At 40.5% G+C, this 15,091-nt stretch overlaps 1 protein-coding gene across 4 annotated transcripts in view; it reads left to right on the forward strand.

Moving 5' to 3' along the window:
* babam2 (BRISC and BRCA1 A complex member 2) overlaps positions 1–15,091 on the forward strand; it is a 79,725-nt gene that overhangs the window by 38,389 nt on the left and 26,245 nt on the right. For all 4 annotated transcript variants that reach the window (XM_035673416.1, XM_035673418.1, XM_035673419.1 and 1 more), the window contains exon 7: positions 14,144–14,253. In XM_035673416.1, the coding sequence (XP_035529309.1) occupies positions 14,144–14,253 (110 nt within the window). The remainder of the gene's footprint in view (positions 1–14,143; positions 14,254–15,091) is intronic.

The following is a 15,091-nucleotide window of genomic DNA, read 5'->3' on the forward strand; positions in this document are numbered from 1 at the left end:
TTTAAGAAGTGATTTAAAAGAAGTCAAAAAAGAAGATTCTGCAAACCGTATCTCCTCAGGCAGGTCATTCATCATCATTGTAATATCTATAGAAAGCAAAAAAAACAGTGCTATCAAATTCATCTTTAACTTTTTATTTTCTCTCTTTAGCGCAGCCGTGAAAGCTAACTCGCTGGTTAGTGTGTCTTCTTCTTTCTTTGGTTTTATGGCAAGTGGCAAGCAGCTAAAGGTGCATTACTGCCACCTTACATGTTGCTGTGTAAACCACAAACGTGTCACAAAAGCGAGCTAACGCAGTGTGTCCCATAAACGCTGACCACCATTGTGAGCGAATGCTGTCCTGTATTGTAAAGAAAAACTCTTCGAAAATGTCCTAGAAAAAAAACTGGGAAACGATTTCTTAAAAGGAGTGGGAACCCTGAGTACATTGAGCTTGAATGTACCTGTGGTTTATTGATTTATTGAAGTCTGTAATTGCTGGTAATTGAGCCTCCTTGTTGGAGGTCCAGAACTTTGTATCTGATTTGTCTTGTTTACAAGCTCTATGGATTTGAGAACCCTGCTGTGATTACTGCCAGGTGGTTTAACATCTGCCACCCCACAGCTTTGCAGCCCTCTGAGAAAACGTTACACAATGAGAAAGTTAAAGGGAGTCTCGCTGAAGTTGCTCCTGTTAATACTTTCATCTCACTCGTGTCAGACTGTCACGAGGAAAGTACAGCACAGTCATACGGTGACCATCGTACTTAAGTCAGAGAACACCTGTGTGCTAGCGTGTAGACAAATAATGTTTGGGGGTAACTGTCACAGACTCACGCAGTATAATGTTTTTGATCATTAGGGCATGCGACTGATCTCTGAGGCCTCCTTGAAAAGCACCTGTTGTAGCAAAAGCATTTGATTTAGACTGCAGCTGCAAATGCACTGTGTTCCCCTACAGCAAATATGATTGAAAAAGCAGATAACATGATTTAACAAAGCGCTGTGCCAGTTCACAGACAGTATTTTTAAAACTTGAAAACGCTCAGACTGCAAATGATCACATAGGTGACGTTAATTAAAGTCTGAGGGTTTTGGTGTGTTCGGTGGACATTGGGACTGAGCCAGAACAAACATTATGGGAGAAGAGAGCAGTTCTCTGGAAGTTCCACTTCTCTGGAAATTTCCTGGTTTTATTGGAAAGTGGTTCAGATAAAAGTCTAAATAAGAAGGCATTTATAGCATTAGCATGCAGTAAACCACTGTGCACTGACTAATCATACTGATATACAGTAAATGGCATTGTGTCCAGAAGTCAGGAAGAGTGTGAGTGTGATGTCACTGCACTGTATGACTCCAGCAAATGTTCTGGAATAGATATGAGTGTGTATGCAGACAGCTGAATATATTGTAACCTTCATCTAAAGCCTAAAAGTAGAAAGCCCATGGAAACCAGAAAGTACTTTATCCATGTTCTTGTAAATATCAATTTGTGGTTAGTGATGCCCACACCCTGAAACACCCACAGAGCCAAATGTAAATATTTAAACTTGATCTTTGGGTTATGACATAACCATTACTGTTAAAGTCCAGTAGCAGCCTGCTGCTGGCTCAACTTGTTTTTAGTTTCTGTGAAGGTGGCTATGGCAATATCTAAAGGCAAACCAAGAGAGTTATTTATGATTTTAATTTGTAAAGGACATTGTAGAAAATTAACATAAATGTTGTAATTTGATATATTGAACAAGAGTTAACTTAAAGTTAGCACCTTCTTGCTATATCAAGTCAGTAAACCGTATACACAGTGAATTAGAACACTAAACAAACAGGACCGGCCACATAATACTAAAATACATCAGTATATGCCATATCAACAGGAAGTGTGAAGACTGTGTGGGAATGTGCAGGCTGTGCTTGATGCACATCTCCCTCAGCTAGGGCAGGGAAATCAGATGGAACTTGAAATAATGCTGCAGGGTAACAAGCATAAGCTGCTGGAGCTAGCTTCGCTAACAGGCTAACAATAGCATTCCACTCATAGAAAGTTCTACACCTTTATAAAACTTTATTTTACTTGCAACTTTATTTTTTCCCTTTATCACTGTCCTTGGACCGACTGCCTGCCTGCATTCCTCCTACTCTTCACCACCAAAATATGCCAATACTTCCTGAAGTACAGGCTACCTCAGACATTTTGACTTCTCAAACACAGGTGTAACTGACTACATTGTTAATAATAACAATAATAATTCCATTATAATTACACCTTTTTTATTAAGAAAACTTATTATTTTTCCAGTGCAATACTGATATTTGTTAAAATTCTATATTATTTATTATTTATGCACATTATTGACTGCAAGATGAGAGAGCTTGTCCTGATTTGAAGGAACGAGGAAACGGGTCACTCGCGCTTCCTCCAGATATGTATGGCTATGCACGACTATTGGCACTGTGACAGATAATACGATAAACAACAATATACTGAAAATGCTGAGTGAAAGAGGCATTGCTTGCAGCCCAAGGCAAGTAAAAAATGCTGCTTTATACTGTTTACTAACCCTGCTTTCCAGCGCATCCGTGACATTGAACATGACACATCAGAATAAAAACATTTAGCAGGTTTATCTGCGTTTAAAAAGAACCCACACGTACGTGCTAATTTTGGTGTAAAAAGTATTATGTGTTTCATTGCCATTGTGCATGCTTGCTTAAAGGTACCCTGTGGAGTTTTTGACCACTAGTAGTGCTAAGTAGCAATGTTTGTATGAGAAGGGCCTCATTTTGTTTGTTCTCACACATACATACAAGAACACACATGTAAACATGTTTAAATCCATGAAGAACAGAGGAATGTTTCAACCTTTACTGGAACGTCTTGATAGCACACGCAAGTGGAAAAGAGCCAAATTTGAGTAAACATTTGTTACAAAATCTGGTTTTCTTCCTATCAAGTCAGAATGTCCATTGCAGAGGCTTGCTGTTCAACAACAACCTTCAAATCTGCTTGAGTAGGCTCATACCAAAACCAAAAGCACATTCTTGAATTTGTCAGTCCAGTATGCTTCAATGGAGGTGCCTTGTTAGAGTCGTAAATATTTGCAGATACTAGAAGTGTGACTGATCTGACTTAGGCATGGCACGCCATTAACATTTCGATTATCCTGCCCAAATTTTGAGTCACAATATTATCCCAGTAATTATCAAAATATGCTTAAAAATCTAACAATGGCACTAAAACATACTTTACATTTTGTAAAGAAACAAATCCCCTACCTCTCCCTGTCCTTCTTTAGTTTAGTTTCGTGCAGGGCATCCACATAGATAAATAATCAGGTTGATCTCAGTAATGTTCAATAAGGTTTCACTGTTGGCATAAAGCCTAAAGCATAAAGTGTAAATGCAACAAGGTCAGAGGGTTCGCTTATTTGTTTGCTTTGTGTGCCGCACGCCCTCACCTCCGTCAGTGCACTTCCATCCACTGACCCATCACTTGCAGCAACAACCCCGGTGCCGCATTGACAGACGGGTTGTCAGAAAGGTCGTGCCCCGAGGTGAAAGAGTCAGGCATTCTCCATCATGCCTTGTTGTGACACATGACTAGTGGCACCAGAGCCTCGTCGCATGATGAGGTGGTTAGCGGCAACCTAAAATTTGAGCTCCTTTTATTTCTTTTACTTTGTTTTTTTATGACAGTTCCTAACTTCTCACCTGCTTTTACACTTTTTTCCGTTTCCCATGTCAATTTTCCTTTATTCCGTGCTGCCTTACTAAGCTATTAATCCTCATCAGAAGTCAGAATATATCAGAGACACCTAAGCACACTCACACCCCATTGATGATGACACACATTTGGCCTGTTAAGTCTTGCTGTATCATATCATAACTAGGTGTGGGACCATATGCAGTGACTAATGCCACAGAATGCCTCTGACGCTGGTGAATTGATAATTGTTTGCACATGATAAACAACATATTTCTCACTGTAACTGAGTCATCTCTTGCCTCATGATGTCATGGCAGACATGCAATCAGGGAACATATTTACTCAGTATGTCTCATCTCAATAGTGATGACACTAGAGGCCATTTGTTTTTATTTGATTATCTTTTAAAACATTTTTGTGTGTGTTTGTTTTCTCAGTGTCTTATGTGCATATGCAGGGAACATATAGTATATGCAGTGAGTGTCTCATTTCTTGTCTTTTAATTTATACCAACACCGTTCTTTTTAATCTACTCTTTATTTAAGAAGTGGTTCCAGCCCACCCCCATTCTACTGATGCTCTTTACATTCCCTTGAGTGCATATAAATAAAGCATGCATCGTCTATATCAGGAAATGATGAAACGTCACGTGCCTTTCAGAGGACATGTGCTGTAACATTGGAAGCTTCCTTCACCTCTGTTTGAAGTGTGGAAGTAAATAGCAAAAGCTTATTTAAGGAGATGAAGGAGAGCACCTCAGCATCCTCTGTGGAGTAGCAGAGCTAAAGAGAGATCACACCCTTAGGAGGGTTGGTTAGAGAGCGCAGAGCTCAAATCCACTCCCTAATGCTCCAGTGACCCCAATATGACCCCCTGATACTAAAGGTCATGCCCGTCTTTTGTCTCCCTCGGCAAATGTGCGATCCACAAACGCCTCCCCCCCATAACCACCCACACTGCGTCTCCAAACGAAGGTTCCCACCCACCTGCTCGTACCCCCAGCTGAGCATCAGAGGATTCCAGCTTTACAGTCTCAGGAGAACATCTCCCCCCTCCTCCTCTTTTTCCTCCGTCCCCCCACACTTCTCCACGCCTTCATGGAATTACTTCTATCTGGCCTACTTTCCGCCCTCGCTCTAAATCAAGTTGTACGTTATCTATATGTTGTTTTTTTCTGTAACACCTCCAAATGTTCATCTTCCTAATCCTTTGTTTTTGTCCCCTCAACCCTGATGTTATTCTGCTTTCATTTAACTCTCAATTCCTTGTCCTTCTGCATGCCTTATTCTGCCTACTGTGGGCTTTTTATTAACACATTAGTGGCTTCAGGGTGAAATTGTGTCCCTCTATGTTGCCTGTCTGCGCTCATTTGAGTCTTGCGGTTTGCTTACCCTTGGCTTACCAATGCCCCACAATAAGGAAGAATCAGACCTTTTCTGGTCAGGTCTTTCCTTTTCCTTCTTCCGTTTCATTTCTCCAAAGCAACATACAAAAGCTTACATAAAGGCATCATAGCTAATAGTCTCAAGAGAACCACATTAATTGTATTTTCATATAGATGCAATCATTTGGTTGCAGCACAGAGGTTGGCAAGGTACATGGATTCGCTACCCTCCAATGCTAACAAATCTGTTATTGAAACATTTATCTTTGCTCTTTTTTCTTATTAGCAAAGATCAATGTGCAAAATATTCAAACAGTGCTAACTGTCACTTTGCAGGTTAAATGCCACATCATCACTAATTAACGTTAATTCGGTGCAAAACGTAATGAGAGGCCAAACTAAAATCTGTTGTCAGGTTTCTGTCCTCTCCTCAAGCCAGTGTTTGTATTCCACCAAAGGTTTTTCATGAAGTAAAAGAAGCATCGCTCTGTAACACCGCTGTACAAATGCAAAGGGAGGAGTGCTTTCATTTTCGAAGTTTCCACAACACCGACAGAGTGCTCGCCCAACTTTTGGCACCCACATAATACTGTGTATTGATGATTATTTTTACTGTTTATACTGAGGAGATTTGGCACATTATTATTTTTGTTTCTTGTTGTTGTGGATATGAATACGGCTGCCACTCAAAACTGCTTCTTTCTTCTCAGCCAACAGGTTTCAGCTGAATCTTTTGAGTTTGAGAACCTCAATCCGAATTTCAAAGCCTCAGTTGAATTATTGAACTAGCAGTCATTTTATTGTGCATACTGTATTTTTAATGTAAAAAAAAAAAATGAATTTATTTTTTGTGCACCTAAAAATTCAGTAAATGCAATGTACTGTAAGCGTAACCCTGCATCATTTATTAAAAAAAGTATGTTTGAGTATTATATATCACATGATTTTAACCACTATTTCTGTTAGCAAGAGTGCTAATATATTAAATTAACCTCTGGCTAACTATAAGGATGATACTGTATGTGGGACGATTTTTGCAAGCAATAAAGGTGACAGTGAATTTGCCATTGTCAGCAATCCGTAGTAATAAATAACAAACTGATGTTACTGTCACACTCACTCACTCAGTTGTGTTTAACTACACCTCTGAAAAGTTTTAAATATGTGCTGTAGTTTTTGCACTTTCTGCAAATCATTGTAGAATAGTAGATAAAGACAAAGAGGATTTTTAAGCTAAAGGACCAGTAGTTCTCATATAGCATGGACCAATAGGCATGTTGAAATGCATGTCAAATATACATGAGTAGCTCTGTATATTGGGTGGTTTGTCCTCAGTGCTGAGACAAGTCCTCGTGAAAAATTTAATTTCTGTCACGAGCCAAATGATTTGTAATTTCAGCAAAGGCCTTTATTTCACGGTTATTTAAGCCCGACATCCCATTGGTCCCAAATATGGGTAAGGGGCTGCAGTGGTTAAAATGACCGGAATAGTCTCATTAACGGTGCAGTAGGACAAAAACACCCTGCAACACTGTCAGTGAAGCAATATTAATACAATTACAAATATCACCCCCAGAAAATGCCACAATAACCAAACCAGTGTGTTAAGCCTTCAGCTCAAAGCCTAGCCTTTTCAGCTTAAAGTTTGCAGTGAGTGCTGGCGTCGTTTTTAAATCAAGTCTCCAAAGTCATAAAGGAGGAAAAAAACGAAGCCCTCTTGTAAACTTGACATGTAAAATCTTCATCATTATGTGTAACATCAAAAGATGTTACACATAATACCGTCGCCACAAGGTCTTGAAGTCAGATGGTGGTTGATTTATAGGTCACTATGTATTGTGTCATCAGCATGAACATACTACATGCATTCATTCATCTCTTGCAACACACGGCCATGCAGTTCTTCACATGCACAACACACATACTTGAGTCACCCTTGTGGCTTCGAGCCCTAGAATCACGCACAGCACGGCGAAGGCCAGATCATTGCAGTGACATGCTATCAGTGACACACTATCATAGACACTTGGCCACAGTCACACATATGACTTGTGTTTTGGTGAAATAATGATCGGCTTGCTTAAGTGTCTCAGTGGCACATCTGTTGGTCATCTGCCAGCTATTGTCGCGTTGAATGTAATGATTTCAGCTGGTGGCCAACTCCTGACAAAGCAGAATATTTGAAAAGAGAAGCAGAGCACTTGAAAAAATACCATGTGTTAGATCCCCTTGAGTGTTTTTAAACGTATACAGTAATTGGCATTATTGCAGCAGGGTGTCTACATTTTAGCATATTTTCCTATATAATTCTGTGTATTTTGTGTCTCACCTCAGATGACTCCTGTTGAGCTGGATGTATTAACCTATATTTTACCCTTGGTTGTGACTCAGTAATAGGTGTCCTATTCAATCTCATTTCCTAGCAGTTGATGCTAAATGCGTGGGTTTTCGGGGTGGAGACACCACTGGTTAAGTCTTTTGCAACTCACTGCACTTGTGACCTATTTCCAGTTGTTACAGCTTCTTTTATTAGCATTTTGCAGAATTAGAGTTAGATATCATGGTAAATGTCACACTAAAACTGAAAAAGCCTGGCCGTGTAACTGAAACTGCCCTTAGTGTTGCTGAATTGCAGTCCACTGTTTATGCATCAAAATTAATGTTTTGCCTCTTATATCATTACTTTTAACTTTACGTTACTTATTTTTACGAAATTAATGTTGATTTGAAAATTGGAAACGTAGCGTACCTTATTCCAGTATCAGATTTAAATTGTTTGATGTACATGGACAGAAAAATTACAAGGGCCTTTTTTTTCTGTTTTGCATATACTCTATTTAAATGAAAAATATTGATGGTTACCACTCAATGCTTCACTGCCCAAAGCATACATCTGAATTAAGAAAATTACATTATAGAATTCAATTTTACTCTATAATGTGTTTCACTCTACAGACAGTATGACCAATTAACTTGGGAACATTCAGGCGGCTACTTATGAAGATTACTATTTTTCGCCACACCCATCATACTAAAAGACCTGTGAGCTCCACAGAGAGAGGCACACACACAAGTTTATTCTTATTCTTCCGTTTGCAAACACACCCCATGCACAAAGCGTTTGTGATTGTGGCAACAGGGCAGTGTTTAGGTGTGTTTGGGTCCTACTCTACCAACATGGTTGCAGGTGGAGCATGTGTGCTCTGTAATCTCTCACCTATTGTCCTCATGTCAAAATTAAGCCCTGTCACGGGGTACAACTATGTGGTGACACAACGTAACCTGGTTAATCATCTACCATTCCTGTCTTACTTCAGTTGCAGCAAGAGCTGAGAGTTTGTTGTGAAGGAGCGTTTGTGTGAGAGAGAGGCATAGACAATGGGATGGGGCAGATATTTCAGAAGAGGGCGATAGGTCCTCTTGGACATGCGTGCCAAATGGGTTGTGGTGACTTGTGCTTGCGCTTGCAATGTTCTATATTTCGAGGGGGGGGGGGGGTCATCATGGCCCCTGGAGTACACCACATCTCTCTGCTCATCCCCTACCCACAAGCAGCAGCGGCAGCACCACATCATTAGGAACAATATCCTCAACTCTCTTTCTCAATCAGAACATTTCATGTCATATGTCATGCAATGAGACATTTTGGCAGCCGCCACCTTGACCTTGTGCTTCTTGCCCTCAGGGTGTGATGGCGTGAGTGTCTGTCAACCTATGAAAAGGCTGACACAAACGCATAACTCAGTATGTCAGGCATTAATTCACTATATTCTGTTAAAGGACTATTATAAGTATTATATAACATGTTGTACTGGTCTATGTTTTTCCTCTCTACTCTTTTGAACATAGACTATACATTTGTGTGCTTCTACAGTATGTGATGATTGTCAATATACCTTACAGGAGGCCATAGAAATGTATTTGTTTGAATGGAGTGAATGAAAGAAGACTGAATAAAGAGCAGTGCAGATTTATTTGCCAATACTTTGATCTTTTAATTTAGAGCCATTATTTAAGTACTGACCTTTCAAAGCACACCTAAATAAGCTGGTACATACAGAGCTGAATTGAAGAAAATTCCACAATTCTGCAATATAACCATACAAAAAAATTATTAAAGTACTTATAAATCATAAAATATTCATACTCTGAAACAATTATTAATACTCAGTGTTTTAACCAGGTTTTCTCTAAAAGATGTCCAGGCATAATTAAAACATACTATTTTATCGCCTTTTTAAGAAAATTTAAACTGGGCATAATAATAAACTTTTTGAGGCACTTGTTCATTGGGCAAGTGAGTCCAAAAGCTGTATTTTTTGTGAATCAGTGGGGGCACCCAATACACTGTTAATGAACACATTCACCTCTTCAGACACCCAGTTTAGTATACCAGCCCCCTCATATTCCCTTGGGCATCAAAAACCAATGTTTTACTAATACCAAGGCTCTCATCTAACCCATCTTCATCAGGAGACGTAGTGTAGCAAGCGTAAGGAGGTGGCTGGTGAGGAGGAATGGGTCAAACAAACAGGACTCTGACCCAGTAGACTAGGATTTGTGTCCCATGTGAAACAAAAAGTCCATCTTTTTGCATGTAATCTAATGGTTTCAACCACTGTGTGTAACTAAAGAAAAAATAAATGAATTAATCAAAACTTAGTAGTTGTAGCCCCAGGTGTGACAACATGTGACAAACATTAGGGACACAGGAAGCAGCTCTTAAGGGTTTTGTCTTAAGTATGTAACATGGAATGCAAATAATAAAGGCCATTAAACTTAAAAAAGTTGCATAACATATGTGACTTGCGTCATATGAATTGTCGCAGCAGTAATCGCAACGTGACTTGCGTCTTATTTTGACCCAAATTATGATCTTTTCCTAAACCTAACCAAGTAAAATTGTTAACCTTAACCCTACACCTAACCACCGGCTAGCCAATGCTGTGACTTCATCACTAGTTATTCTAGATGAAATATGTAACTTGCTCATTTTACAGCATCCTCCTTCAATCCTAGAATTACTCTAGTTAGTCACACAGAAAGACTCACAGAAAGATATGCCCCAATGCTTGATAGCTGATACCCATTGATGTTGGACGACACCATATCCTTGAGCTTCTGAGGGTGCTTTCACACATAATCTTTATTTGGTTTAGACAAAGGGGGAAACATGTACATTGTTGCCTTTTACTTCTGTTTTGGTTCGTGTTCACACTTACTTTTTACAAATAAATAAAAGAGCTGTAAACATGAAGTTATATAGACTGACAGGAAAATCATCAATTGGACACTCTTGACAGTTTTGCTGGGGGCACCCTGCTGTGCCCTGAGCAAAATGTCTTCTTATATCCACCAATAACACTCCAGGGTTGAAATTCTGAAGTATTTCAATGATTGCCCTATAAAGGGTTAACAGAACCAACCAGTTAAGGTGTTAATCTTGATCACTAAGTGAAGTGAAGTTCCTCAGAATGTCTTACCTGAATTGCAGCCGCTGCCTTTTACTTATTGTAGTTTTCAGGATGCCAAGCAGCACTGTGTCCAGCATATGTACAGGCGCACTCAACGCTGCTCGCCTAGAAGCTGGACATGTCCTTGCACAACAACCCTGCTGTCAGTCAAACCGCCCCATTACGTTGGACATGACATTTAAAGTTGGGCGAAGAAGGCGGACAAAGTGCCCTTACCTCCTCCGTACTAGCCCTGCAGTAGAGCCCCTGTGTAGTGTTTGCGGTTGAGTGTGTTTGTGTGTGTTGTGACTTTGGCCAGACTTCGTCTGGCATAAGGACAGCTGTCACATCTCCAACCTGTCACATGCGACACAGAGGAGATGCCAGAGGCCGGGGCATCAGGAGACACAAGGACGGACACAAGGAAAAGTGTCTGTGCTTTTGTATGTGTTCATGCACCCATGTGTCTAAAAGAGTAAGGAGGATGGAAGACGTGGGGTGGTGGCCACGTGAAAGGCTTTGACCTGAAGGCACCCTCTAACCTTGATGTCCACGTACACACACACGCAAGCACACTCTTCACCCACTTTCTCAAATCCAGTCCTTAAGCAGTTGAGTCACATTCCCTAGGGGCATGTAGTAAATACTGCTTTAACGTCCAACCAACACGCCTGCAGGACGCCCTCCTTGTCTTGCAGTCCTCTGACCCAGGCCATTTCAGTGCTCATTACTTACCAATGAAGAAGTCTCTTCATTAAGGTCCTGCCTGTGGCCTGTGGAGCAAAGGTTTTTTTTTTTATGTTCCTTCTCTAATAACTCTTTACATAAGCAAGCAGCAGTTGCCCTCAAGTGTATTTGTTTAAAAGAGCTTAAGATGTGTGTATGTGTGCACAGAAACATTAATGGCCATTTGGTTTGGCTTTTATATTATTACAGAAGGAAGAGCTCTTCTGTTTCAATTTAAGTAATGGTTTCAAGGCTGGTGGGTTAAAAGGTCAACTTTTGTTCTCATCTTTTCACAACTTCCTGTTAGATTTGCAAAGTTTTGGGAGAAGAAAATCGTGAGAGTTTTCAGATCCCTCAAAATTACCACCACACTGCAAGGACACCCCCTCAGAACACTGTATTCCATAACCAAAAGCAGCTGTCAAGTAAATCAGTTGCACTACACTTTAATTTACTTCCCAAGCATAAAAACTTTTTTTCTCCAGAAAACAGCATCATGAAATTTGAGCAGTGCATGAGTTTCAGAGACCAACATCTTTGCTCAGCTCTCAGTAGTCACGAAACAGCTATAATGTATTTTAAAAGCAAGTTATACTGTTTCTATTACTTGAAGATCACTGAGTAGTAAGCTACAGGTCATACTCTGGAAGACATTACTGGTGATCACACTTGGCTGACAGTATATGCTTGTTATTGCTCAGTTTTGGATAAAAATTAAATAACTATGTAAAGTTTGATGTATATTTACACTTAAAAAAATATTTTTATCTTCAAAGCTTCAGCTCCCTTGAACAGCACATTAATTCAGAACGGCAATATCTAAAAGTTAAGGGGTCAGATTTAGTTTTTGTTTGTTTCACTGATGCAATATGACTTGTGACAGCTCTTCGCTGTCTGCTGGGACGAGATGGGTCTGAATCATTTCACAAAAAGGCTCTCCCTTCAACTGCGCCCTTGGTCTGACCGAATCGAGGGATGGTCCGCTGCAGCCCACACAGAGCTGCCCCATGTTCTTTGTCTGGCCCTCTCACCTTCCTGTTGGTTCTCATCTGTCTGTTTACTCTGTCCCAGTCCAATGGAAGCATCCATTAAATCACCTTTAAAGATGAGAACGGGACTTGACAGCTACAAACTGGAGCAAAACAATCTTTTCCCAAGCCCCGCGCCCACCCCAGCCCCACATCCCTGTGCCTGTTCCTATCTGTCCCATATCGTCAGCGGCTGAAGCCGCGAGCACTGCTGTGAGACAGAGAGCAGTTCTTGTTTACTGATGCACACTATATTGATGTGAGCTGATTCCATCAGGCAACACTTTTGGATGCCACACACCCCGCTGTCTTTCACTGCCTCCCTTCCACTCCCTATGTCTTTCCCCCCTAATGTATCTGCCACGACAAGCCAGGCTGCAGGATAGTCAGCACAGCCGCTAACATTTGTTCAGACTGTTGATATCTGCATGTGCTACTGTAGATTCAAGAGCTGCTCATTAATGGCCTTTATTATTTGCATTCCACATTACATACTTAAGACAAAAGCCTGAAGAGCTGCTTCCTGTGCCCCTGATGTTTGTCACATGTTGTCACACCTGGGGCTGCAACTACTTCAAGTTTTGAGTGATTTCGTTCTTCTTGATTAATTAATTATTTTTTTCTTTAATTAAACACAATGGTCGAAACCATTAGATTACATGCAAGAAGATTAATTCCACTCCACTTGGAGAGAAAATGTTCAGTGAAGGAATTTCTTTTTCCACCCACTCAGCCGTGTTTTTCTCAAACCAATGGTCAGTTTGGTTTTGTGATCTGCAGACTAAAAGCGTGTGTAATTACTTCCTAAGCCTGATCACGTTTGAGGCTGCCTTGCTGCAAACTGGTTGCACTGTGCCTCTGTCCATCATGTATGGTGGTTACATTTCCTCTCACCACAGTGGGCAGCGATTATAACAAATGGATGAGTTCAAACCATCTGTAAGACATTTGATTAACAACACCGAACCTCTGTCGGGAGACAGAGCCCAGAATGGTACTTGATGTGGAATTGCACTAATGACAGTGCCTGAGAAGTAGCCATGCTCTAGGAAAAACATCACAGAATGAGAAATTAGAGCCTTGAAGAGACAGACGAGGTTTGTAGCGAGCAGCTCCGGGTGGCCTCTGCATCCATCTCACACATGATTTGATTGGTGCTCCCAGTCATCAGCTCAGCCTCTTGGTGCAGCTGTTGAAGCTAATGTGGCATGAAACAAAACAGATGTTTCTTCTGGTGTCTTTCCTCTTCTCCTCTCCATCTCCTTCAATATTTTGGGACTTGCACACTTGTTTTGCACACACAGAAGTGTATGATCCCCAGATTTGTACTATTAGGATTTCATTTTTAACAGTTTGAAACTACAGAACTATAAAAAATACTGCCATTTTTAAGAGCACAGATTGATTCTCGAAGTGCTACAGCAAAACAAGTTCTGCAATGTAGATGGCTTATTTTATGGGTAAGTTACTACCTGAAAACTTGGAACCAAATCTAGAACCTAAAGGGATCAGTACGCTTCAAACAAAGTGCTTGTCAGATTGTTGAACAGCGACAAGTCTGAATCTCTCTCCGCCCACACCAATGATGCATCCAACAATTTTTGTACCTTTCAAAAGTTGACAATTGAACAAACTAGCCCACTTGACACATTTTCAGAATTTGATAGAATAGAAGTTTGCCTGTTCCATGAGACAGGCGAGTGACTGATGTCAAGAACTCTTTCTGTGCAGATTGGCCTTTAAACGTACCCCAGCCTTAACTCTAACAATCCCAAGATAAGTAAATGACTCCCAGCTTCATCTCAATGGTGTTTTGCCTGTGGATAGCGCTTTTACTGAATAACATTACCAACTTTGTCTTTGTCAGGACACAGCACTGGACCCTGGAGAGGATGTGGCCCTTCTCTCAGTGAGCTTTGAGGATGCTGAGGCTACCCAAGTCTTCCCTAAACTCTACCTTTCCCCCAGCATTGAACAGTAAGCATATCGCATCTATTTATTTCTCCTTCCTTTATCAGTTGGTTCAGTTAAATGTACGTTTGGATGGAGATTGTGATTTGCGTATGAAGTCTGTGACACCACATGAATGAGCAAGACAGCAAATTTGACAATCAAAGTTAGACAATGAATGAGAATCAACTGGATTTATCATGTAAACTGAGATAATCAACTTTTTCTGTCCATTAACAATAAATGGGAGGTTGACGTTGGACCTATAGGTTGTTTTACCATTTCCATTGAAATTACCTTTATATAGTGATTATGCTAAAGTAAAAGAAGTTATATTGTGTCACTTTGTCCATGAAACAAGGCATTAACATTTACTTTCTTGTACAGTAGTATTTCTATGAAGTACGACCAGAAACTATCGTCTTGCCACTGTGCACATTTAGTAAACACTTTATTAACCATCCAGGATTAATTTTCTTTAAATCAGACACATTCCTGCAGTATTAAGAGAGAATGAAAAGGTCAACGAGTTTGTTCCAGGTATCTACTTGTACAGACAAGCTACCTTTAGAATCACAAGGAAGGTCAGCCAAAGGTGACATGGGCCTCTCGCTCCGCTTCTGATTTCGAGGATGCAATATGTAGTTCACGGATTAGCGTGAGTGTGCTGCAAATCTAGCGACATATTATGTCATTGTGAATAATCCCACATCCCTGTGTCTGGATTCATCAGTCGGTTCCTCAAAAACAACAAGGGAAGAACAAAAAAATGAGATGGATGACACACAGCGTCTGAGCTTGGGATGACTGGATGTCTGCAGACATCTGGGGTGTTAACAGTACAGAGACGGTGTGTGTGTGTGTG

The sequence above is a fragment of the Morone saxatilis genome, unplaced genomic scaffold (assembly GCF_004916995.1).
Source record: "Morone saxatilis isolate NCDOM2014 unplaced genomic scaffold, NCSU_SB_2.0 Contig3, whole genome shotgun sequence".
NCBI classification, from domain to species: Eukaryota; Metazoa; Chordata; class Actinopteri; family Moronidae; genus Morone; species Morone saxatilis.